The sequence below is a fragment of the Malaya genurostris genome, chromosome 2 (assembly GCF_030247185.1).
Source record: "Malaya genurostris strain Urasoe2022 chromosome 2, Malgen_1.1, whole genome shotgun sequence".
Lineage (NCBI taxonomy): Eukaryota > Metazoa > Arthropoda > Insecta > Diptera > Culicidae > Malaya > Malaya genurostris.
In genome coordinates this window covers 253,242,971-253,270,444 of record NC_080571.1, presented here as the reverse complement: position 1 = coordinate 253,270,444, position 27,474 = coordinate 253,242,971, and the positions used below count along the sequence as shown (strand labels likewise).

At 35.7% G+C, this 27,474-nt stretch overlaps 1 protein-coding gene across 2 annotated transcripts in view; it reads right to left on the bottom strand.

Annotated features, from left to right (window-relative positions):
• Window positions 1–868: 868 nt before the first annotated feature.
• LOC131429526 (guanine nucleotide-binding protein subunit gamma-e) overlaps window positions 869–27,474 on the bottom strand; it is a 95,111-nt gene continuing 68,505 nt past the window's right edge. For both annotated transcript variants that reach the window (XM_058593704.1, XM_058593702.1), the window contains exon 3: window positions 869–1,462. In XM_058593704.1, coding sequence (XP_058449687.1) covers window positions 1,357–1,462 — 106 coding nt within the window. In that variant the 3' untranslated portion in view covers window positions 869–1,356. The remainder of the gene's footprint in view (window positions 1,463–27,474) is intronic.

Sequence of the window (27,474 nt, the reverse complement as noted above, 5' to 3'; positions counted from 1 at the left end):
TGTTATCTCGTGATCCGCAGGATGCAGACAGAAAATGAATTGTGGAAAACAGGGCCTCAATTTTTGGCTGAGTAAGTATAATTTTGTGGAAGTCTTTATGGATTCTCGCATTGGTTCTTCTATTGAAAATATGTCACACTAACTAACTAAGATATTGAAAAAAGAGAAGTTATGCAAAATAAGGCTTCCATTTGCACATAAGTCATTTTGAAAAGACATTCTAAAAATAATGGATGTATTTAGTTACCTGTAATATAATTTCACCTCTTATGAGAGAAATAAAAATGCCTTAAAAAATATAAATTGAGCTCGTTGTTACACAATCATCAAACTAACCTGGTAAATTTAATAAATCAACACCATGCTCTTCATTAGTGGTTTTTTTCTTTTGTTAACTTCTGTGGCTTCGTCTGTCTGCTTGTGGGATTGGAGTGAAAATGAATGCTTCTGTCGAACGAAGCGCCAAACAAAAGATAAAATCAACACACATTTCCCGATCTTTGCCATCATCGTCCTGAGCATCCGAGTCTCGATTAGCTACAACCGATCCTGACCCCCTTCCTAGAACACTCCAATGCTGCCAGTTTTGCGATGATGCCACGGGACAATCGGGTACCACTGTGAGGGGGATGGGAACAGTGCATGTGTCTTTTATCTGTCAAAGAAGGGAACAAGGAAGAAAAAAATGGAACCTGTTGAGGCAAGACTGCGAGGTCGGACGCAGAACAAAACACAGAGAAAAACGAACGATTCAAGAACCATAACGAAAACCAATGAAAGGATTTGCTCAATGTTTGGGCACCGGAACTGGAACAATGCGCGGATTTATTGTACAGCAGGTTGTCACAAAAGTCAAATAAAACAAAGCTTTCTGCAAGATCATGCTTGAGATTTACCGATCATCTCATCGTCAATTTCGAGTATCTTTATTTCGAATTATTTACTGGTCTCTGCTTGATACAAACACTAAACGTAAGCCAAACATGGACGCAAAAAACATTTGAACATAACCAAAAACAAAATGCACAACACCAAACGGACGATTGGAATTTGTCCAGTGATAGTCTAATTTAGATTCCTAGTAGATTCTTTGTAAAACAATTGTTTGAATAGTGGTAAAATATTAGCAAGTTGCATCAGTTGTTTCTAGTAATAGTAGTAGTGGTATTATGGCAGGTGTAGAAGTACGTGAGTAAGGTTGTATGGGTGGATGTATTGTAGTACTAGTTAAGGTAGTAGTTGCGGTAGTAGTGGTAGTAGTAATAGTAGTAGTAGTAGTAGTAGTAGTAGTAGTAGTAGCTGTTGTAGTTATAATGGAAACAGTGGTAGTAGTAGCTGACGCTGTTTGGATGGTATTTACATGATGACGCATTTGCCCTTTTCCGCCCATGGGTTGTTTTTCTTATCGGGTGCGTGGATCAGTGGGTCATTTTTCTCGTTTTCCTCCACGTATTCCCGCATCCTGAAGAATATATAGAGAGATACAGAGATTGAATTAGTTGTGTAATATGTTACCTATAGTTACTTAATTTTATGAATAAAATTGCTAAAAAAACTCATTATCGTTTTATTCTGGATAAGGAAAATTGCGGAAGGACTCATGATTATCAAACTCACCTCACCTATTACAACCATAAGCTCAAAGGATATGATGGATATGATCGGCGCCTTTATTTCAAATTTTAGAGTATATCAGTAAGTATCCCATAACTTGAATATAAATTTTACCGTGATATTCTTTCTTAGAACTGAAGTGAAAATACAAACATTTTTTGCATGCCGAGTTATCAACAGAACAGGGGGTAGGCAATGCCAGAAACGTAACCGGATGACGTAAATATGAATCAAAAACGTTTGTTCAAGTTCCTTTACGGTAAGTCAAGCAATGAAGGCTTGAATGAATCCTGGACCGTGATCTGAATTTTCGAACTAAATTTTAAATTTTATTTCTAGATCTGAATTCTATAACTTAATTCAGGAACTGGTTTCTGAAACTGAATTCCGAACCTGAACACCTAGAACTCCGGGAACTAAACCTAGCTTCTGAAACTGAACTCTGGGCATAGAATTAAACTTTTGAACTGAAAAATGGACCCGAATTTTGGTCTAAGTCTGAATTTCAAATCCAGAATCCCAAAATTCATGTTTAAAACTCTGATTCTAGAACTGGATCAGAATTATGTAACGGAATTCTAGACTTAGATTCTGATCTGAACTAGAATTTAAGAGCTCAGTTCCAGAATTCAGAGTCCAGGTACAGAATTCAGGTTCATAATCAAGATCCTGAATTTAGTTCTAGTTCTGGAATCTAAGTTCCACTTTAGAGTTTTTCGTCATTATTTATGGTATTTCCAGAGCCGGTATTCAGGAACAAGCATAACCCAAATGATTCATATGGCCATAAATTAATACGCCTAACAATTTACATCTCTATATCTGTATGAATTTTGAAAACTCATCATCCTGTCAAATTTGTATGGGACCATAAGTCCTTTAATTTGATTATTTGTTTTTGAAGTTCGATTTGGCCTTTTTGATAAAATGATTGACCTTTGAGAAACGATTCGATACTAGAACCGAAATTCTAAAATCGGTGTAGCCGAAATCAGTTAAATTCACCTGAGGAGTGTGTAGACATCTTTGAGAAATTGTAGTGCGAATTAAATTTTTGGGTACCTTCCGAATCAAAAACTGAATACCGCTTAAACTGAAATAAATTTATTTGGAAATCGACTATCCAAATCTGCAAACCCGATAAACCTGATTAATTAATATGAAATGAACATTTTTATACTAATCACCCTGTATCTCCTAAACCGGAAGTCGGATCTGACTAAAAAGTAAAATGTTTTATAGGATTTTAGGACCTCGCATTTGAATCATAGATAATTCTTAGATTTCATTTGAATCTTAGATCGGATCAGCCATCTACGAGAAAAATGCGTTACACAATTTTAATTTCATTTCACATATCATACTATAGTTCCGGAACCAGAGGTCGGAACCAGACATAATTCAGGACCCTTGTTTGGAAGTATACTACTTTTCATATGAATCTGAGTTAGTAGAAAACGGTTTAGCCATCTTTGAGAAAATTGAGTGAAATTATTTGTCACACACGCATTTGCTGATCTCGACGAACTGATGCGAATGATGTCGTGAAAAAGGATTTAAACAATCTATGGCTTGTTGGTTAGCTATTACCGTGCGGCATCAAAGTCTAAAAACATATTCTGTTTTCAAGATCAGTTGTGACAGAAATGGTCAAAAAACTGAAAATATTGACATAAAACTTTGTATAACTCAAAAAGCAAACATCCGATCTCAAAACCATTCAATAGCGTTCAGGGTGACTGAGATACCTTTCATTTGCGACTAGTTTGATCAAAATCGGTCCAGTCATCTCTGAGATCTCGACCTATTTGTTGACAATACACATACGCAGACTCACACACACACACACACACACACACACACACACACACACACACACACACACACACACACACACACACACACACACACACACACACACACACACACACACACACACACACACACACACACACACACACACACACACACACACACACACACAATTTGACTAATTTTGTGAAAATGAAATACACATTTTGTAGGATTTATCATTTTTCGGCAATAACTGTTTGAGAAAATTGATAGAAAAAAGTTTCGCTCTTTTCTAAAGACAGCGCATTTACCTTTTGAAAAAACAAAGTATGCAAAGTGGCTAATTGTAACAAAGTCAACAGGTTCAGGAAGTTTCATTCAAATCTGAGAGGGGGCTGCCAACATTTGTTCGAGTTGGCGCGTATTTCGTCTATAAATAAAATTTATTGCTTTTAATCTGTAAAACCGTTTTTCTACTAGAAGTAATCATTCAAACCATTCAACCCAGAAATGTTAGTAACGTCTTTCTTTCCGGAAGAACACTAATTAGCTTAAGGTCAGGTTCCTAAAGGAAACTTGTTTATTTTTGAAGAATTCCACTTATTGCTTAAACATTATTTTAAAATTATACTTTTTACAGATGAACGGTTGAATGCAAAATACGGGTAAGTGCAACTTAGTATGGAAAACCCGTTTCGAGTGCAAAAACCGGATAAAAACATTGAGAGCAAAAACCGGACATAGACTTGGCAATGCAAGAATCGTTTAAAAACATCATTTTTGCAAGAATCGGCGAGAAACATTTTTAATGCAAAATCCGGACAAGAACTTAACCGGTTCTTTGAAATCGCATTTATTTTTTTTTCGAATTTTGCATTCAAAGTTTTTAAGGACTGTGGACAAGGCATGCTTTGCTTGTTTGTTATGGGCAACCTGATCTATGCTGCATTCCTAAAGCAAATTCAGCAGCTACAAGTTATATATGAAAGATCTATAATAGAACAGAAAATGGAACAAACGTATCCCCTACAAGCCTGGTTTAAAACTGGTCTACGATGCCGTTCTATTTTTTGTATATTTGAAACACGAGTAAAACACTGCAGGGGCTTCCAGTTTTTCTTGTTATAAAATGATTTAAATTTTGTAACTGACATAACTTATGCACCTAGAACTAGAACACTACTGAATATGCCCTTACAGCGGCAGTTTGTAAAGTCCGGATAAACACGTTTGTTTAGAAAGAACCGGTAAAGTTTTGGTCTGGTTTTTGCATTCAAAGTTATTTTGTCCGATTCTTGCAAAAAAGATGTTTTTAAACGATTCTTACATTGCAAAATCCATGTCCGGTTTTTGCACTCAATGTTTTTATCCGATTTTTGCACTGAAAAATACTTAATGGGGTTTTCCCAACTAAGTTGGATTTATCCGATTTTTGCTTTCAGCCATTCAAATAAAAGTACATATATTAAATTTCATGAAAAAATTTTATTTTATTTTTTAACGATATTGCGGCTCTGAAAACAACTGCTCAAACTCGTTCGATTTGTTGGTATGAGTAATATTTTGTTAGAAACGAATCATCGGAAAGCAAAAAGTAAAAGAGTTTCATATTCTGTATCGAATTGGAACTAGACTGAAAAATTTCCACTGAATAAAACAACGAAATGGCAGCCATTTTTCGATTTTCGACCCTTGTTTTGATCTTTAAATTGTTAATAACTTTTGTGAATAACAATGATTTTGGTTATAGTTTCGAGCATAGAGTAAAAGAGTAAATTTAAAAAAAAAATTAGACATGCGTTTATTTATTGATATTTTTTATAATTTTTGAAAAGTGTGCAACATTCCTTTCCTGTGTATATTTGATTTTCTCCCGGTTTTTTTACAGGCCGTTTCCGTAAAAGTAACAGTTGCAACGGTTTTGAGAAATTTTCCAAGCAATACAGCTTATATTCATCAATATTTAAACATCAGTCTTGAGTCTATTCAGTCTCTCTCTATCCGTACATAATTAGTGGTTCGGCATGCTGAAGACGTGTACAAAGTATCGTCAAAATTGGATAAATGCGATCCTGATTTTGCCTACTTTCCTGCTGTTGATTTCTGGGATTGCTCAGCTGTAAATAGTATCCGAACATAGGGACTCATTACCGGGCTATTCGGGAGAGACTACAGAGTTAAGAAGCAAGAGATGTTTCAAACTACCTCACTATGTAGCTTGATGCATGCATAATTTTGGAGATTTTGAACACGATTTCCGGTGCATCTGGAAGTGGAGACCAGGAACCGATGCAGCCAAACTCGGTTCGTTCGGCCTTTCATTAACAAAAATAATTATGAACCCACTTTTGAAGATTTGGCACGTGTTTTGCACTGTCATTTTAAATGAGTATAATTCTAAAACAGGAAGCTGAGTGCGGATTAAATTTAATGACATTCTAAGCTTTTCATTTGAATCTAAATCGTTTTAACCCTCTCTGAAAAATCGAAATTAGTTCCTATTTTGTGTTTTTGACAACTGTTTCTGTTACTTTCGGAACTCAAAATCGGGAACTGAGAGCCCAAGTGAGTTTTTTTTGTTTGGCATCCAACTAATAAATCCGCCAATCAGAGGAAAAACCGTTCAGCCATGTTTGAGAAAATGGAGTGCTTTTTTGCACATATCATCCTGTAAGTCCGGAACCGGATTTTGAATCTGCATGAAATTCAATAGCAGATTATGAGATCATATAGTCTATGGTTTGAATCTGAGGTTGTAAACATCGGTCTCATCATCTCCCAAAACAAAATTAGTGCTCATTTTTGTTACATTTGCTGATCTCGACATAATTGCACAGCCTTTCGAAATTATTCATGTCGTCTTTGCTGGAGAAATATTGAACAGATCCAGGTTGTTTCATTAAACAAACAATGCTCACGAAACTGAGTTAGGTTTACCCTTAACAAAGGGATGCGAACAAACCCGATATAGGAATCAGGCTCGAAATAGACTCGACTTTCCGTCTAATGGCATTGAAACTAGGTGCGAAACTGGCTTCAGATAATATTTCCAATGTTATCTTTTACATCGTAAGGACGAAATAATTCGATTGACCGAAATTACATTGTGAAAATGTACAAGTGACAAAGCCATGCAACAATAGCAACAATATCCGATCCAATACATTGAGGAAAAATAATTTATGTGCGATTTTCTTTTATGTAGTTCGAAACAACGTTTTGAAATGTATTCATCGCAGAAGATCAGACTTTAGTCAAAGAATCAGTTTCTAAATTATATTACAAAACAATACCTTCAATTAGAAAGCGGCCCGAGAGAGAGAAAACAATTTGTCATAAGCAGTCTTCATTGCAACGAAGGATACATTTTTGGCATATGCTAATCATCATTCCGTCAAACGTGAATGCCTGATAGTTTTCTATAGTCACAATTCACGCTATCAAGAAATAGTCTAATACACAACAATTAGACCGGATAATTTCTTCGGCAAAAAGTGCATGTCATCTTTCATTTGCAGTCACTGGAGCTAACAAAAAACGAAGGACACAAATTTATCTGTCATGACAAGCTATCCAATTCAGTTCGGTTGTCGTTCAATCGATAATCGGCTTTTGATAGCCAAACATAGACACGCATATCTCAATTAATCACAACGGATTTCTAAGGAACAGTCAACGGGCGATGAATTTTCCTTGCAAGCTTTTCACGATGAGAATCCGTTTTCCTGCAAATGACGAATACGACTAAATTCAAAACGGGCGAAACGTTCAACTTGATTCTGCGAAATTTGCTCTTGATCGATACGACGAACAAGATTTAGTGGAAAATGTTAATCAACGAAAGGTAAATGTTTGTATTTACATATGAAGCATGGCTCATGTTATCGCAGTCGGGGTCCGGAATGGCAACGAATGGCGTCAGGCGTGGAAATCTAATATTGCTGATTATAAAAGATTCGCTTATGAAAGGTTTTGTGGAGTGGTGTGATGTAAGAAAATTTTCACATAGCTTATTTGAAACACTAAATTTTCCGGTTTAGTTTGATAGCACTCTTGTTGATATCTTCTAGCCTTTGGCAGGAAGCATGAAATTTTACGCACCAACCAAAGAGTATAGAAAAGTTATAAGCCGCCAAATGCAACTTAAATCTACTGCTTAACAAATTTACTTAGAATCAACGAACGGAGCAAATTGAGTTTATCGGGTTGAAGTTTGGAACTTTTACGATATTACTCATCATAGTATCCTGAGTTATGGTCTAGCTACAATGAGTTTTAGTATGATGAGAGGAGTGTGTAAGCGGAGTGGTCTAGAACAAGATAGAGAGCAGCGGATAGTGAGTGAAGACTGCGTATGGGTGTTGGCATAGAAGTGTTCTAACACATAGGCTGAAAAGTCCCGGGTCTAACACATATATGAGGCAAGTTTTATTGCAGTTTCCTTTTTTCAGTTGATACTAACTTTTCAAAGACAACTGTAAAATGACATTCTATTCTTTAGTTTGTGAGTTTTTGTGCTAAGAGTGACGCTACTTTTCTTATTTTCAGAACAATGGATTAAAAACAATTTCGTGTTTTAATTTTACACTGCTTCTTGATCAGAAAAAAACCGTTCAAGTAAAGCAATGGCTTGAAAAGTGTTATGGAGACTCCGCTCCATCGGAAACAACAATAAAATGGTATGCTGACCTCAAACGTGGTCGTAGAGACACCGATGATGCAGAACGCAGTGGACGTCCGAATGAGGCGGTAACACCAGAAAACATTAAAAAAAAAACACAAAATCGTTTTGAATGATCGAAAAGTGAAATTGTGTGAGTTTGCTGACATTGTAAAGATATCAAAAGGCTTTAAATAGCATGAGCATTTGACTATGAGAAAGCTCTGTTCAAAATGTGTGCCGCGTTTGCTCACTAATGCCCAAATACGAGAACGTGTTGATGATTCTGAGCAGTATTTGGCCATGTTTAAACTTATCAAACCAGAATTTTTGCGTCGATATGTTGCAATGGATAAAACATGGATTCATCACTTCACTCCGGAATCAAAACGATCGTCATCTGAGTGGACAGCAACTGGTGAACCTCGTCCCGAAAGCACAAAAATCGGCTGGAAAGGTTATGGCCTCAGTATTTTGAGATGTGCGTGATGTCATTTTTATCGACTAACTTGAGAAATGAAATACCATAAACAGTGAATATTACATAGTGTTACAGGAGCGTTTGCAGGCTCAAATTGCAAAGAGACGACCGCATATGGCAAAGAAAAAACTGTTGTTTCATCAGGACAACGCACCGTTTCACAAGTCAATCAAAACAACGGCAAAACTACATGAAAAGAACTTCGGTTTACTCCCAAATCCACTGTATTCACCAGATTTGGCTCCCAGCAACCACTGGCTGCTCGCAGACCTGAAAAAAATGCTAAAGAAATTTCGCACGAATGAAGAGATTATAAATTTCGCACGAATGAAGAACTGAAACTGAGGCCTATTCTGAGTCAAAATATAAATTGTTCTACAAAAGTAGTATTGAAATGTTAGAGCAGCGCTGGAATGAATGCGTTGCTCTTGATGGAGATTACGTTGATGAATAAAGTTAATGTTGAGCCGAAAATATCGTGTTCTCTTTGTTAGTCCCGGGACTTTTTAGCTCATGTGTTATAGCTACGAAAAGGTGAATACCACAGTCATGTAGTTGGTTCAAATACTACTAATGGAGACCCGATCAACAAGAGATAACAAAATTGTTTTCGGAGTTGTTTCGGTTTTTTCTATCTAAATTAGTCATAATCTTGGCCTTGTTAATAGTAAAAATAACAAAAATTATAACTCAATTTAACCTAGGTGATAAAAAAATTGTTACAAACCTTGATATGTAAATATCAATATTATATCTAAATTTGTTACAAATTTAGTACGACTTTTCTGCTGTTATTACCCATTTTTTTGGGGGAAAGGCTTTATCGTGCAAATCTAAAAATAAATTTCGCGAAGTAAGATGAAATTGCATACCTTTAGGCAATTTGATTTGCGATAAAAAAACACGAACAGTTAAGCGGACTGGTTTCGAACCGGGAAGTTTTGAGTTGCCAACATACGCTACGATTGCATCGGGGCATGAGAACCAACTGAGGTTGGGAGGATATAATGGCATCATATAATAACTAGTGTAAGTCCATATTGCTACAAAAATAATCTATCGCTTTCCACCTCTTTCGTCATTTCCTTCCAACCGACATAGGAATGACAAAGGGGCTATTTTAGATTTTCGTAAACTTAGATTAGAATAAAAATTCGTTTAAAAGTCAGTGAAAAATCAGAAGTGTATATAACATCAATTCGAATAGCAAGTTTTTATGATTGATGATCAACCAATTGCCTATTAGTCACATATATCCGCAGCCAGAAGCTCCGCATGTATTGTTTAAAAGTCATCAAAATTGAACTTTCATTCCGGTTTGATTGTTTGATATTTACCTAGATTGACTCACAGAAAAATGATTCAAATGGAAAGTCTCATAATGCGGGTCGGTCGCTTTAAACTCTACATAGAAAATTTCGAATCCCAGCTCATGGTTCGGAATTTGAAGTAATCAAAATACTACGAAATGAGACTATCATAAATTTATCAGATATGGATAGATTGAACTTTTCAAATCGAAGGTATTATGGTGCAATAACTCGTTTTTGTCTGATTCATCAAATTTAAAAATGTTCATGCAATGATATAGATGACAACGGCAAAATTCGATATCTGCAATTCGTAGATCTTATTATTTGATGACCTAACCAACTCATTCGATTTTACTGATTTTTGATCCAAACATTGTGAAAGTGATTCGATATTACTTTAGTTTGCGTTAGGCCATGATGATCAGCGCCAAAGGTAACATTTTCCAATGTAATACTAACAAAGTTTTTTATTTGGAACTACGTAAAAAATCATCAGATCCACATAGTATAAAGTATAGCAAGAACTAAACATAAATCGATAGAAATTTTCAAGATTTTTTTTCTCTATTTTCAGTACATCCGGGGTCCCTTAAACTAACATCGCTATTTTCAATCTGCAACTAAAAGACCTATAAATCGAGAAAGTATTGAGCTAAGTTTAGATTTTGTTTTTGAGCCCAGTTTAGATTTTGTTTTCCGTTTATTGCTGAAGACGTTTTGAAAGTTTTAACACTTACCACTTTGTGTTTTCGGCAACAAAAATCGGCCACCGATAAAATTGAAGCATTCATTTTACTCCAAGCTTGTGAAAATCATCTCCAAGGAAACATTGCGGATTCAATGAACTGAGTCGAATGCTATATCACTATTTCCAATATATATTAGTCGAGTTTTGAAGCTTCTGCCTTACCTTTCTTTGTTCATGAGCGAAATAGCGCAAAATCATCTTGAAAAATATTTATTTCAATTTAAAACTGATATTTGAATAAAAACTTTACACAATTTAAGTAGGAATTACTTAGGAACGTTCTCAAATTTAAAATTAGGCTGTCATTTCAAAATCAAATATCAAATTATTGTTTTCAAAAGCATCTTCAGGTATGTGAAATTGGAAAAAAATGTTTGTTACTGCTCTTTATTGAAGCATAGCATTTTTCGGGTTGAAAGTCAAAAACATGATCGACAAAAGTGTTTAAACTCTTTTTTTTCAATTCTCTAGTACAGTTTTACCTGAAATGTAACGGCCGTTAATATAATATCTGGACTTGCTATAATCTTAATAAAATCTTAATCAAATTGCTTCTGATTTGGAATCATTTTCATAGGATAATGAGATATAAATATTAAGATCACATATAATTTTGATAGAATCCTGTTATGCTCTGTTGATCGGGGAATCTTAAGTCATGCGCGCTACAAAAGAATGCGAATCTCCCACGAAACTTTGAAGTATAAAATTGTGTTTATAAGAATAGCAGATTTTGAAAGGAGCAAAAACTTGGGTCTGACAGCAAACGTTTGCTTATATTATACCTTATGACCAAAACAGAACCGGAATTTTATTAAAAAACGCAAAATTTCTATTTTTAATAAATTTCTTTATTATCGACTTCAAAGTACTCTCCTCCTGCGGCAATTCATGCATGCCAACGCTTGATCCATTTTTCCATACAAGTTTTATAGGCCGTCGAAGGTATGGCCTTTAGTTCAGGCAGCGAATTCTCTTTCATGGTCTCAAAACGCGTTCCCCGCAATGGCTATTTGAGTCTGGGGAAGAGGAAAAAGTCACACGGGGCCATATCTGGAGAGTACGGTGCTTGATTGATGATATTGGTTGAGTTTTTGTCAAGTTATTTCAAAAATATGAATTTTTGGAACAAAACCCTCAAAATAATCATCTCGTTTTACTCTTGGCATATCAAGAATATTGTTAAACATAAATACGATAACAAAGCGTAAGTAATATATTATTTGTTCAAGGAAGTGGAATGACATTGAATTGTTTTTTTCTGTTCCGGAATCGTTCACAGAGCCCTTCGTGAGACACTGATTCTCGACAGAAAATGGAACTACTGAAGGAATATTTCGATAAATCGGAAATAACAAATGAGTAAACAGTAAGATAAACAATGTAGTGTACGGTTAATACATGATAAATAAATAAATAAATAAACAAATAAAACATAATTCTATCAAATACATTTTTTCTTGAATATTATGTTACTGTTTTGACATCAAAAATAAGGTGTTAATACTAGAACATAATAGAACATGAAAGGAAAGCGAAAAGCTCTTGTCCCAATAAGAGCATTTATACATTTTTACAAAGACGTGCTCCTAATTTAAAAAGTTAACCTTTCAAATTCAAAATGTGTGTAGTCTTTAACACTCCCAAGAATGCATTCATTTCAGGCCTACTAAAAATAAAATAATAATAGGGTGACGGAATCCCATTCTTCTTGGCTCCAGTAGTTATCTCACATACAAAAATCATTGGTGAGAGTGTGATCGATAGATTCACTATAATGGATAAGTGCACTCGCTTCAAGTTTTCGTTACGCTATAACAGCAGTAGTGCATAATTTACGAAGTATTTTTTCGGCGATATTACTTCTTGAAGCCGAAGCAAACATATTGTATACTATTTTATCACAATTCATTGATTGAAAGTCGAGTAATCGGCTAAATAACATGGCGACTCTACTTATAAGATGACTATTGGTACAATGGCTCTATTTTAACAATAACTTTAATCCATCTCAAAATTGTACTCTGGATTTTACAACCATTGGTTTGTCAAAAATATTCAGGAAAAAGAGGGCCTTTGTTTTTATGTAGCCCACGTATGACAAGCGTTGGTAGTGTGCTGCTCTCAGTATTCAGGTATGATATCACATTGATATCTATGCATAATAAGTATACCTATTTTATCATGCGACAGACAGAAAGGATATATCAAGCAACTCGAAGAAGCAACTTGTCTTAGAGTACGCCTGCTGTGCCCAAAATCCAGGTGAAGCAGTTTGTTGACTCGCTATAATGATGCGACGACAGGAAATATCTTAGACCTATGACAAGACTTGTCAAGTGGGAGAAAGAGGTGATCCTTGTTTTAATGTTATGCCAAAATATTACAGTTCCAGATTGGTTGATTTTGAATACTCCGCACGGACAACAAGAAGAATAAAAGTACCTACAGGGTTTGTAAGCAGTATGAAGGAAAAATTGAGTATATGAGAAATGAAAATTTGTTTCAATCCATCTGGTTGTGTAATGAAGCCTTTCTCATGTTATCCATTATATCTTATATGTTACACATACCACATTTGAATATTAGTTATTGAAAAACGATTCAATCGTGTATATAAAAAAGCTCTATTTTGAAGATTTTTTCCACTATTTCCGATACTTCTGGAATCGAAAACTGGATACCGGTGTAGTGAAATTTGGTTTATTCAACCATAAACTAATATGAGCTACAAATTGAAATAGTTCTTAGAAGAATTTAAAAGAATATCTAAATTCTCTGCACCTTCGAATAAAATGGCGATTTGAAATAAGTGACGAGTTGTAATTCTAGAACCGAAAAAACGGCCTTGGAGAAAATTATACTTCAAATTGTTATCGAACTATAAGTCATTTTATTAAAATTTACTTTTATGACAATGTGATATAAGTTTATTTGGCCAAAGACTATCATGATCTGCAAACTACAGAAATTTTTTAGTTACTTCAAAAAATTTGCTACTCATCACAAGGTTACTTATGAAAAAATACTCATGAAATTTTTATTTTTTTTTATATCGTTTATTTATACCCGGCTTTAACCAAGTTGCGGTCGTTCGCCGGACTCATGAAATTGATATTTTTACTCTAAGCACACCATCTCTAGAACAGGAAGTTGGATTTGAATATAAGATACAATTCAAAAGTTCCAGGACTTTTTGAACAGTGCGGCTCCTAGTGTCGCCATCGGTCTGAAATTTTTATCCGTCAATTGTGTGTCTTTCAGTGTTGTCGTATGTATCACGCTAAATGTGACAGTACATTTGTTGTGTCGACCGGCAAATGAGCATCGAACAAAGAGCCAGCATTAAGTTTTATTTTAAACTAGGTAAAACTTTTACCGAAACTCATTAAATGATGAAACAGTTCGCTTTCACATCTCATCCAAGTCAGTCGATATAACAAAACCGCTTACGTTCGGGACGAAAGAAACCAAGTACAGTATTGTGTAGTGAACAATAGAACGACCTCGAAAATGAGTGAACCAAACGAACAAAAGCTGCCGCCGACACGAAAGAATACAATTGTTGTTGACTTCAGGCAGTGCAAAATTCGACCTTCGATACGAGAACTTGAAGGTTTGCTTAAGGAGCAAATGCATCTTGACATTAAACCTGTGCATTTACTTCAGTGCAATAAGATAAATAATATTGTTTACATCCAATTTTACAAAGAGTTGGATGCAATTCAATTCGCAAAAGACAATAATAATGTGAACTATGTGCAGCATGAGAACATTAAGTACAACATTCCAGTATATATGGAAGATAGTGCTATAGAAGTGCGTGTGCATGACCTCGAAAATGAGTGAACCAAACGAACAAAAGCTGCCGCCGACACGAAAGAATACAATTGTTGTTGACTTCAGGCAGTGCAAAATTCGACCTTCGATACGAGAACTTGAAGGTTTGCTTAAGGAGCAAATGCATCTTGACATTAAACCTGTGCATTTACTTCAGTGCAATAAGATAAATAATATTGTTTACATCCAATTTTACAAAGAGTTGGATGCAATTCAATTCGCAAAAGACAATAATAATGTGAACTATGTGCAGCATGAGAACATTAAGTACAACATTCCAGTATATATGGAAGATAGTGCTATAGAAGTGCGTGTGCATGATCTTCCCTCAAGCGTCATCGATACTTATATTCGCAAAACTATGTCCCAATACGGAGAGATTCTCCCTATCGAAAAAGAAAAGTGGAAGAACTTTTTCCCCGGTATTCTAAATGACGTACGTTTGTTACGCATGCGCTTGAGGAGGCCTATACCTTCTTATGTGACATTCGGTCAGGATACAAGAATACCGTGCAAATCACTTGTTACCTATGACAATCAGATGGCCACATGTCAATATTGCCAAAAAGCTGTTCACTACGGTAAGCCATGTGATAAACTGGATAAGGAGAGAACCACACCAAAGGACAACGGTGCTTCCTTCACACCAACCCCAAGCAACCCCAGTACACCTGTGACAGTCACCATCAACAGTGAAGTATCCCCTTCAACGAAACCATCCAACGTAACCCCTATAGAACAAAGTACACCAGCTGCAGTTAACAACTTAACATCCTTCCAACCAGCAACTGCAAACAATGTACAACAAGGCGCATCTACATCAACTAGCAACGAAATCAATAACAATACCACGGCAATGGATGACGAGACGAACCACGAACAAACTGCCCCTCAATCCTCGCAGGAGGAAAATGGAAGCTCCTCTGCCCCTAGAAAAAGGATGACAACGAGATCCAATACAAAAAAAATTTTAGCTAAAAACTCAGCTCAATCGGCTACGTAAAGTTTGTACGCAAATAGGCCTGAATAAAAATATCTTTTATAAAAAAAAATGATGAAACAAATTTATGGCGATGATTGTCTGTTCCGTAGCAGTATTCACGAGTGGTTTAAACGTTTTCAAGAGAAGCGGGAGGAGGACGAACGTTCGGGCCGGCAAAAAGATGTTGTGAAAGAAAAAAATACGGAAATTGTGCGTGAATTCATAGAAAAAGAGCCGCAATCATCGTTTAAATATATGGAATCGAAATTATCAATATCCGTAGCATCGATTAATCGTATTATATTTTTTTAGAAAGATTTGTGCTCGATTTGTTCAGCACACTTTGAAACAACACGAAAAAGACCTCAGCATTCAACATTCAAGAGACATCATTAACGAGATATAGATATAGAGCGAGAAGACTAGGGTGAGGCTGCTAGGATGTAGACCATGTTCGATGTACGCTTTACCATGCCTAGTCGCGTGTTATAGCTGTGTTTATCACACGACTTAGGGTGTCGGTAGCGGTAGCGCGTATGCACGGAATGCAACAGAACGCAGGTTCGAGTCCTGTCTCTGAACGTATCTTTTTCCAAAATATCATCTTCTCAGTTTTTCATTCATTTGGTTTCTCCATTATATGTTTCCTCTCAGTCATTGCAAAAACTGAACTTAGTTATGGTGACCTTACGTCAAACCAACTTAAAATTAATAAATCATCATTAAAGAGGCCAAAAAGAACCCAAACTTTTTTGAAGGATGAAAAATGCAGACAGATGGCAACACTAGGAGCCGCGCTGTTTAAAAAATCCTGGAACTTTTGTACAATTTAAATACTTGTTAAAATCGAGACATTTTTATAGCCTCTTAACAGGTCGGCTGAAAAGTTCGTATCGTTTCTATGAGAGGGCGCCACTAGAATTAAATCCATACCATTTTCAGTTAGTACCAACCTTCAGAAGATACGTGTATAAATTTGACAGCTGTCTGATTATTAGTTTGTGAGATATTGCATTTTGAGTGTAGCTACTTTTGTTATTGTGAAAAAAATGGGAAAAAAGGAATTTCGTGTGTTGATGAAACACTACTTTATGATGAAAAAAAGTGCCGCCGATACCAAAAAATGGCTTGATGAGTGTTATCCAGACTCTGCACCGGGCGAAGCAACAATTCGTAAGTGGTTTGCAAAATTTCGTACTGGTCATATGAGCACCTTAGACGATGAACGCAGTGGACGTCCAAAAGAGGCTGTTACCGATGAAAACGTGAAAAAAATCCACAAAATGATTTTTAATGACCGTAAAGTGAAGTTGATCGAGATAGCTCACACCCTAAAGATATCAAAGGAGCGTGTTGGACATATTATTCACGAATATTTGGATATGAGAAAGCTTTGTGCAAAATGGGTGCCGCGTGAGCTCACAATCGATCAAAAACAACAACGAATTGCTGATTCTGAGCAATGTTTGGAGCTGTTATATCGAAATAAAACCGATTTTTTTCGTCGAGATATAACAATGGACGAAACATGGCTCCATCACTTCACTCCGAAATTCCCACTTCACACACGAAATTCCTTTTTTTCCATTTTTTTCACAATAACAATAGTAGCTACACTCAAAATGCAATATCTCACAAACTAATAATCAGACAGCTGTCAAATTTATACACGTATCTTTTGAAGGTTGGTACTAACTGAAAATGGTATGGATTTAATTCTAGTGGCGCCTTCTCATAGAAACGATACGAACTTTTCAGCCGAACTGTTAAGTCCTAAGACCCTTCGTTTGAACCTCTGTTTTTTCAAATCGGTTCTGCCATCTCTGAGAAAATAGAATGACAATATTGGTCATACACACATACTGTTTTGAATGGTATAGGTAACTCGGTCATTTTTTATGAGAAAGGCAAACATCTGTTACATAAAATGAATGCTAATAAATCGACACTATCAGAGCTCAAAAAAGTTAATTTCATTGACTCAGAATAGACGAAAATAATAAACAAAAATGTCACTTAGCTCTGCTTGCAAATTTTGAGAACGAAATCCATGTCCAGTCAACGACAAAAGTGGAAGAATAGTTTTAAAAATTGTGTTGTTTTTTCGTTTATCCTTTCAGTCATTTTCGGTTTCCAGTGAAATTGGTCTACTGTGCAGTATCGATATTCAGCCGAAGCTGGGATAATCGATAATGACATAAAACGATACACAAAGGATTTTTACCTGTTGGTGCATGTATCTATAGTAGTTTCGATTTTAGACTCTATTTATAGCAAAACTTCACAGATTTTCATTATATCGAAAAAATAATAAGAATTGAAATCCGACAAAATTTCCATGCAGAACTGTCTTAAATACTGTCAAATCCATACATCATTTGAACGATTGAATGCAAAAGTCGGATAAGTGCAACTTAGTTTGGAAAACCCGTTTAAGTATTTTTGAATGCAAAAATCGGACAAAAACATTGAGAGCGAAAGCCGAACATGGATTTTGCAATGCAAGAATCGTTTAAAAATATCTTTTCTGCAAGAACCGGACAAACTAACTTTGAACGCAAAAACCGGACAAAAACTTAGCCGGTTCTTCCAAAACAAATGTATTTATCCGGTTTTTGCATTCAAAGTTTTTACCGACTGTCGCTATGGACGAAGCATAGTTTGCTTGTTTGTTAGGAGCAACTTGATCTATGCTGCGTTCCCACAGTGGCAGTTTGTAAAAACTTTGAATGCACTTTTAATTGTCTTTCTTTACTATGCTTACCTGGGTGCATTTTCAAATTCCACATCACGAAAGTGTAACGAAATTACTTCCGATTCAATTTCTTAATAACTTTTTCATTGTTTAAGTACTTTCTCTAATTTCTTCACGAAACTGATGAAAGATGAGTTAAGATTGTTGTTAATACCGCGTTTATTGCGTAAATAATAACATTGTTTAAACAGTGAAAACATAGGTTCAAGCATAAAACATCAAAATCAACCGAATCTACAAATAGACCCAGTTGGAAGTTTACTAGCATCAGTCTATGATAATCCATGAGACACATCGAGTGCGCAACCACGCCAAGACAGAGGAACTACCCGTCATGATTCAACTGGTGCTTCAGTCAGTTCATCTAAACGCAGAAAAAACAAATGGTTCTTCTGTGAGCATATCTGCTGTTGGATGTTCGCAGTGTGAGTTTCGCTTCAAACAAGAGCGATTGCGTCATCCAGCTGCTGGTCGTTTGCATAGGAGAAAAAGACAATGATGAGAAAGATTATTCAAAATCAGCCGTTCTAATGGCTCTAAATGTTATCTAAAAAACTACTAAGATTATTTTTTTGCAAATCGAAGATAAAAATCATCCGTTTAGTGCAAATCTAGAATAATTTGATTAGCTTCGTGCATTTTTCGCACAGTGTTTATATTGTAGAGAATTCCACAATTCTGCTCTTCTGAATACCAGAAATGAATCCCGTGCAGCATTTTGATAGTTTCTTCCACTGAAATATCACTGCAAATCCGAAATAGAATAATTACCATGAAAATTCCATACGTTGATACTGTTGTGGCCGTTGGGACCGCCTATTTGTGAAAAAGTTACAAACGAAATCACGTATAAAGAAGTTGGTTAGTTTGAAACCAATCGGCACTGTGAGCAAATGGGTTGCGGTCATTCGCAAAATCAGTTTCGCTTCAAAAAAGAGCGATTGCATCATCTAGCTGCTGGTCGTTTGCATTGGAGAAAAAGAAAATGACAAGTGGACAACGATGGGGAATATTACACAAAATCAGATGTTCTAATGGCTCTAAATGTTGTCTAAAAAACTATTGAGATTACTTCGTTGCAAATCGAAGATAAAAATAATCAGTTTAGTCCAAATCTAGAATAATTTGATTTGCTTTGTGCACTTTTCGCAGTACATTTCGCACCAAACTAGCGCAAATGAAGCAAGCATTTGGCTGATTCGCATTCGATCAAAATGCTCCGAACAGCGTTCAATACCGTAGAAAATACCACCTTCTGAAATGAATCCCGCGATTACGTCACTCGGTGCAAACGAAATCACGTAAAAAGAAAACCCTTCACAGAAATTACTTTAATACTGAATTGATCCGCACTGTGTGCAGTTCCCAAGTAGCAAACATTGTTCTTGTATTGTATATCTTAACTATTCCCCCGACGATTGTGTGATTGGAAAAGCTCACTTTGCTTGTATGATGAGCAACTGTGTTGAAAGTTGGAGAAACGATAACAGTCGATTCTTTTCAGAATTCAAAGCATTTTACAAAGACCTAATGAGATTTTACTTGAAATGGATGTTTTATTAGTAGAATAATGTACCAAAATAAATGTACATTTTTAAAGTGATCTGTCCCTTGTCGACAGCAACCCTACGTCAATCTCGCGGTTATGTCTCTAACATAACTTACAACAAATTTTTCCAATTTGATTTTTTGGCTTTCATGAACATTCATTCAACTTTTCTTTCAGTTCATATGTTTTAGACTGCTCAATCGATTCTTTAGAACTTATTCCAATAACAATTTCCGAGCTACAACAATTTGAAGAAATTTTCAAGCGAAAATATATTTGCCTATGTTAAAAATTAGTCTTGAATCAAAGTGGTCTCTACATCCGTTCAAAACAAATGGCTTATCATACTGAATATGTCCGCAAAGTTTCACCCAAATCAGAACAGGTCGATCCTGATTTCGTCAGCTTTTCTGCTGTTCCTTTCTGGAATTACCTAATAACATTTCTATTATTGTGGAATACTTGGCCTGTAATGCGATTAAATTGGGTGCCAATATCTTTGCTTCGTCTTCAAGCAGTGATCAGTGTGTGAAAATGTGAACATGACGTCATTTTCTTTTTATGCTTCGAGCAAGTGCATTGAATGGACATGACTGATCTCCCTCTCTCTCTTTATGTAATGATTTAAAAAAAAATTAAATGAACAAGGGAGACTTTACCCATATTTAAATAAAAAGAAACATATAGTACTGCAGCTTTTCTTCAACAGACTTATTTGGACTCTTATGAAGATCATAACTAGTTATACCAACATGAATACAGTGTAACTGGTATCATTACGTACTTAGTGTAAAAATTTGAGTAATAAAATAATTTTAGTTTAAATATTTAAACAGCGCGATGGCGAGTTTTTTAATAGAACACGGTTTCGATGTTTTATCCAAAAATCTTTTTGACAAATTACCACTTTCCATCCTTCAACGTAACTCAAAAAAAAGTTCTTAGCTTGTCAAAGAACATATTTATCATGGATAAATGACACGTTCCTAATGGGCCATTGTTGAGCGCTCCCGAAAGGGCATGCCGATAATCGACAGGAATGTTTTTTTTTCGTCCATTGACAGCATCATTATTTCCGTAACAAGGCAACTAGCATATCGGTTATACCACCAGTAGGGGCTGAAGAAAAACTGGTCCTTTTTCAACGACGTGGTGCTCGCTCATTCCAATCATTCTGTTGCTCTTTCTCTGCACTCTGTCGTATACTCTGACTAAAAGAAATATATTTCATACGTTAATCATAGCAAGAAGCTATATATTGCAACATTTGACCCCAGCTGTGTCCTTTGTGGAACGAACCATTTCTCATCATTTAGCGAAAAGCGTGAAGATTATTATTACCAAGGGGCGATATAAAAATGACCCGGTGTGACGAAATAATATAGCTATATTATGATCACTGCAAAACAGTTTTCGGTACTTAATTTATGCCTCCAAGTTATCTGAAAACAATAACAATGTGAAATACCAATAAATTCATCATAACCGGTTACAGCAGAAAGGGCCATTTGTTTGAAACAACAGAAAACCATTTTCCAAACATGCGATGGTTTGGTGCTGCCGTCGTTTAAAACAACGATTTCACCTTTCACAAACGGAAAATGATCCGTCGGCGGGTCGAACTACGTCAACCCAATGACCGAAAGGGTCGGCCTTGGTTTCACATGCCAAAGAAAAAAAGCTTCATATTCCTGAATTGATCCAGGCTCATATTGCTGAATAACCTTTTGGACTTTTTGTCGACGTCAGGTTCTATTTTCGACCGTTCTCTAGTCCTCAGTCTTCGAGCAGCTGCGGTGTTGCTATTAGGCTTTGTAATCCGCCACCGTCCTACCCACCGACCGTTCCATTCGATCTCTTTTCAATCGCTTTATCTGTTTCCTCTAGACGAGGGAAGATGGGGCATAGCGCACGCCTACAGACAAATACAGCACTTGTTTTTCTTGGGAGAAAATTTCTTAAGACAAAGTTTAGAGCAATTCCAGAAATGTGTAGGTCAGAGCAATTCCAGAAATGTGTAGGTCTTAAGACAAAGTTTAGAGCAATTCCAGAAATGGTAGGTGGTCAGACTTCATATACTTTGATTTAAATAAAACTTTACACACGTTGTCAATATGACAAATCATTAATTTTTCACGGAGTGAGCAATCCAACTCAAGACTGACTTTTAAAAAGCACGAATGAATTTTTGTAGGCGCTTTTTTTTAAATCGTTGTAACTCGGATACTGGTCATTAACTCAGATCAGGTTACTCCAAACTTTTTCCTCATGTTTTTTGAATTTTTCTTATTGTTTAAACGATATTTCAAAATTGAACTTTTTACAGATATACATTTTTGTTTTTTCTTAGCTTTCAATCTATCATTTCTTGGTAACCAATCATCGGAAAGCAAAAAGCAAAACAGTTCCATATACTGGATCAAATTGGCTATGATCGGAATTGGAAAGAAAAATTTCTACCATGAAAAAACAAAATGGCGGCAATTTTTCGATTTTCGAGCGTTTTATGCACTTTTAATTGTGAATAACTTTTTAAAATAACAATGGTCGTAGTTCTGACCGTAGATATCTAACGATTAAAATGCCGTTTGGTTCATGTTGATACGTGCAATAGTTTTGGAATACGACTGACACCCACTTGGAAAAACGTGGTTTCGAGTAAAAGCCGAACCAAGTTTTTATTCGCCGCTAATCGTGTCCTTAGATTTTTCTACCAACTTCTTGGTCGCGTGTACTCTAGGAAATAATACTATATCATTTCAAAGAGTCTTTTGTAGCAATTCAAAGAATCCTTTTTCTTCGATTTTTGGAAAATTGTTTGGAGGAACCTGGCCTTGAACGAAAACGGTGTAGAAGAAAAATTTGTAGGAAATTCGATACTTTCACCAAAGAAAAATGTCTAAGTTAAGTATTGAAAAACTAACCAAAGAAAAAATCTAATTGAAAATACTACTTACTTTATTTGATTAGTGTAAATTAAGTCGTGAAAGAAGTGAATTTTTTTAACTTTAAAGTCTGATGAAAACCATTCGTTTAAAAAATAGAATAAGATTTTTGTGTTAAAAGGCAATAAATTTGGGCAGCAATACCTTTTCCCTAGAAGTTGTCTTCTTCGGGATATTTAGACATGAAATACAAAGAGCTCAGATTTTTCATGAATAGAGTCGTTTCAACAAGTCTGCTTATGCTAAAAAAGTGATTCTAAATAAAACATACAGGGTGCTCCATCTTTTATGTCGGTATATAAACATTGAATAGCTTTAAGAAAAAACAACCGAGTGATGTATTATTATTCAGTTTGGTGCCTTAAAATTTTTTGGACCAGTTTTTGAAAACAATATGAATTAAATACCTTTATTAGCAAAACAAAAAGAAGTCCGGAGGGGAGGGTGTGGTTAAATCAAGTGATCGCCTTTTTGCCGCGATATTTTTTTCCGATATGCACGTTGAATTAACACAATGGAACGACTGTTTTCGATGTAAAGTGTCACTATTTCAGCGCGTTGTTCCGGTGTGAAACGATTTATGGGAAAAATGTACTGATTTGACATTTCCAAAATAAATCGGATGCTCGGTTGGGAAATTTGAAAGTTATTCAGCGGTTACATATCGACATAAAAGATGGAGCACCCTGTACAACTATCCGTAACTTATCGAAACAGCGTGTTTGATATTCATTTCACTCAGAGTATTTAGTACTTTATTTTTAGAACTAAGATTCTAACTTCATCATAGTAAGCGATAAGCTAAGGAAGCACTAAGGTTGCTAACACATGGGTTGAGAGATTAGTAATCAAAAAGCAATAAAAGTCATCTAATTTAGGAGGATAACACCTTGGTTGTCTTGTCCTGCATTAGAAATGTCCATTCATTGTCAACAACTAAAAACAACTATGCTGTTGCATACGACGTACTTGAGTTATTTCTTCTACGCAATCATTTATCATCACAACCTACAGATTACAAAGAATAATTTTCGTACTTTTTGCTGGTAAAATAACTGGAGTCAACTGTCAAAGCATACAGATTTCAATATGTGATTAGAATATTGAGAACTCAACGTTAGCCGTTCCAAAATCTAACCTATGTCAACCCATTGATTTATTACTACACAGAAAAAAATTATAAATTTTACACGTAACATAATTCTACAAACGATACAATTCATAACTACTTAACTTGTCAAGTGACGCAATATTCCATTCGTACAGAATTCCACTGATGGATTTATATGTATCAATTATTCATAATGCAGATATGTGCTTTTGTGGTTTAGTTGATTAGCGGCGTGCTTTGTGATCTAATGTTTCTCGGTTCAAACCGCGCTGAAACTATCGATCGATCATCTGTTGTTGTTTTTTATTTATTCGATTACAAGCCATGTAATTTTCAAATCACACAATTTTACATGTTCTTGAATATAAGTTTGTGTGAAATATGACGCCCCATTTATGTGCATCTTGTAAGATGAAAAATCACAAGATTTTTTCGAACTGTGTAGGAGTAACAATAATGTTTAAAGTTCTTCCCAATAGGAATCTACAAATAGCCAATAATGCCATTACTGCGAAACACGAGGATGGATAATTGAAGAAAACATGACCAACATGAACACATCTGAAGGAGCTTCACGTTTGATCAATGACCAAACTATGACTTTAAATTCTGATGGAAGCTTTGTAGTATGATTTCCATTACAATCAAATATGGTAAATTTAGGGGAATCCAGACCAATGCATTTAGAAATATTATCACAATTTGAAAAGAAATTTATGAAAAACAAAGCGTTCCACTAAGACTATGTAACATTCCTACGAAAGTATGAAGAAATGGGATATACGGAAAGAATAATAAATAAAAAAATGTCAAGAGACCAGTTTTCTACTTGCATTAAGTCCTGATAGTAGCACAACTAAAACAAGAACTATTTTCAATGGGTCTGCAGCTATATCTAGTGGAATTTTCCTGAAAGATACTTTCAGGACGGGGCCAATTGAACAGGACGATTTGTTCAACAAAGTACCAAGATACCGTTTCCCACGATATGTTCTTGCCACAGATTTGATAAAAATAGAGATTGATGATGCAGATCGTCATTTGCAACTCGTATATTTCAATCATACCAGTTGAACACAATAACTTATGGCACGTGTACAACTCCGTATTTTTTGTTGAAATACACAGAGAAAAAACTCTGAATCATTTGAAGAAGGAACATACGACGCTGAACATTCACATCAAGTCACGAACGAGGAAACAAATATATAAATATTAAACGTACAAATGTCAGGGCGGCACTATGTTAGATATTCATTTTGCTTAGAGTATTTAGTACATTCTTTTTAGAACTATAATTCTAACTTCATCATCATAAGCGGTGAAGTAATATTAACAGCTCGCGCGTAGTTTTCCCAACAATTCACAAGAGTTCTAATTTTTTATATCATCTCCATGCATAAAATTACGACAATTCACTGTACAGACTAGCATGAAAATGAATGGTACGAGATGGCATCCTTGTGGAACACCCGGTGTAACACACTCGTACCGACTCATGTATAGAGACTACGGCTCGTGAGAAACAAGAACATCCAATTGGTTATCCAATCAGGGAACCCGTATCGCATGAATTATTCCATAACGAGCTGATCAGGAATATGGTTCAAAGTATTCAAAATTTGAAATAATACGCACCGATTCTATTTTTTTTCAAGTTGGTTGATGTGTTTTATTGAGGGGTGAAGAAGATCCAACAGTTTGCACTAGAACACTTTTGACAAACAGCTCCGAATTAAGATACCTCTGTAATTAGTAGCGTCATGTAAGTAACCGGTTTTCTAAACTGGGCCAATCAAAGCTTTTTTCCGCTTTGCTGCGAAATTGTGCTTAGCAAGAGTGCGGTTGAAAAGCAGAGATGTAAGTAAAGAACACTTCTTTGCGAAAGACGTTGGTAACCCGTCTGATCCTGGCGCTTTCGATCCATTGACTTTTCGTACTACCAGTAGCAGATGAATTCAGAGAATACCTCTGAAGACTACTCATGAACATTTCTAACAAGAGCTATAGTAATTTCTTAATATGCTTTGAATGATTGACGAGAATAGGTTAACTGAATGCTAATCAGTTATTGACCATCGATTATGATAATAGACGCTAACAGGATTTCTACGAGTATTTCCTTGTGCCATGACACGATAGTACATTCTTCTTGTCTATTTGGACCATGACCTTGTCGTCTTATTGTTCACTAAACTTCATTGATCTTTTATTCTATCGTTTCGAGCGTTGGCGGATTACTGTATCGACTGTTTCGAATGAGACAAGAAAGTAAACTGGATTGCGTGTTTTGACTCGTTGTTGGAGTGAATTCGTTCTTTATTTTGAGTTACGAAAAAAGTCTTAGCATTGCTTTCCTTTTTTGGAATTTGGTCTTTCTGTTTCAACAGACTTCGTTGCCGATTCATAGCGTACAGAATCATTGCATGGCTAGTACTACGATCCTACTCACACTAAGAAACCTTCCAGGTCGCCCTATGCATTGAACCGCCTACCCAGGGACGTTTTGACTTACAATACATTACCATATACGTTAATATTTCAATAAGCAATTTTTATCGATTTTGAAAAGTTAAAAATTTTTTGAATTCATTGAAGATATGAAATTGTCAAACTTCTTATTCGACAGCTAAAACAGAGCGATTCATGGAAGGAAAAATTTTACCCCTCTTTCCTCACACATAGAATCACGTCGTCGGATATCATTTTATACCAAGTGACGCTGATTGTTTGGTAATGTTTCCGATGGCTTAACGCGACAGATTTAGCACGCCTTTTTGTTTCAATCTTGAGCAAAATAGCTTCTGCTAATCGAATTAGACAAAACTGGAATTTTTTGTGCTCGTTCTTCGTTCTCCGGAGCCAGTCAAAAATGGCTGAATCTTTATTTCATCGAGTGAGAAAAACAAATTCCATCAACTTTTCGATTCCGACTTGGCAAAGTCGTAACTTTTGATATGCTCATGTAGCAAAGGATAAATGATATTCATTAGGCTGTTTATTTTGACGCCGCAAATGTTCTTGGTGTTGTGGCATATTATTTAATCCATACATAATTTGGTGAAAGACCCTTAAACCGGAATCACATCAATTGTGATTTTAGATTCAGCTCAAATGAGCCACGGCATTGCTTGTATTGCTGTCACGTTGTAATTTGTTATTATTCACTCGTAGATGTGGGTCTGTAACAATCAAAGGTTTAGCTTCTTTCCTATCTATGCTCAAAATCCATCTAACAAATTATCCATTTCAGTTGTGACTGTAAGTACAGTGACTGATGGAAAAGTATTTCAGGGCAATTTCGTATCGATAGGAACTACCCATTTAAGAAAGTTGACAACTGTTTATCAATGGTTCAGAGTTAAAACAACAAAAAAATGTGAATTTTCGTTCAATGTGTGAAAAACACAAGAAAATCGAAAAAAGGGAGAAATTGCGAGCGATGTGCCGGACCAGCTTATCAACTCCCAGATTTATTCTGAACTAAAGAGTTTTGAAAAATATTGCCGTTTTGAGAAAAGGCAAAAAGCGTGAAAAGGAACTGGCAGCGGTTTCGTTTGAAGTTTAAAATCACTTAAACCATTCGTGAACTAAGCTGAAAATGAAAATTACCGTCGGGACTGTGCCGAATATCGAAAAGGTTCATCCTCTTTAATGTCCGTATGCTGATTACGTGAAGAAT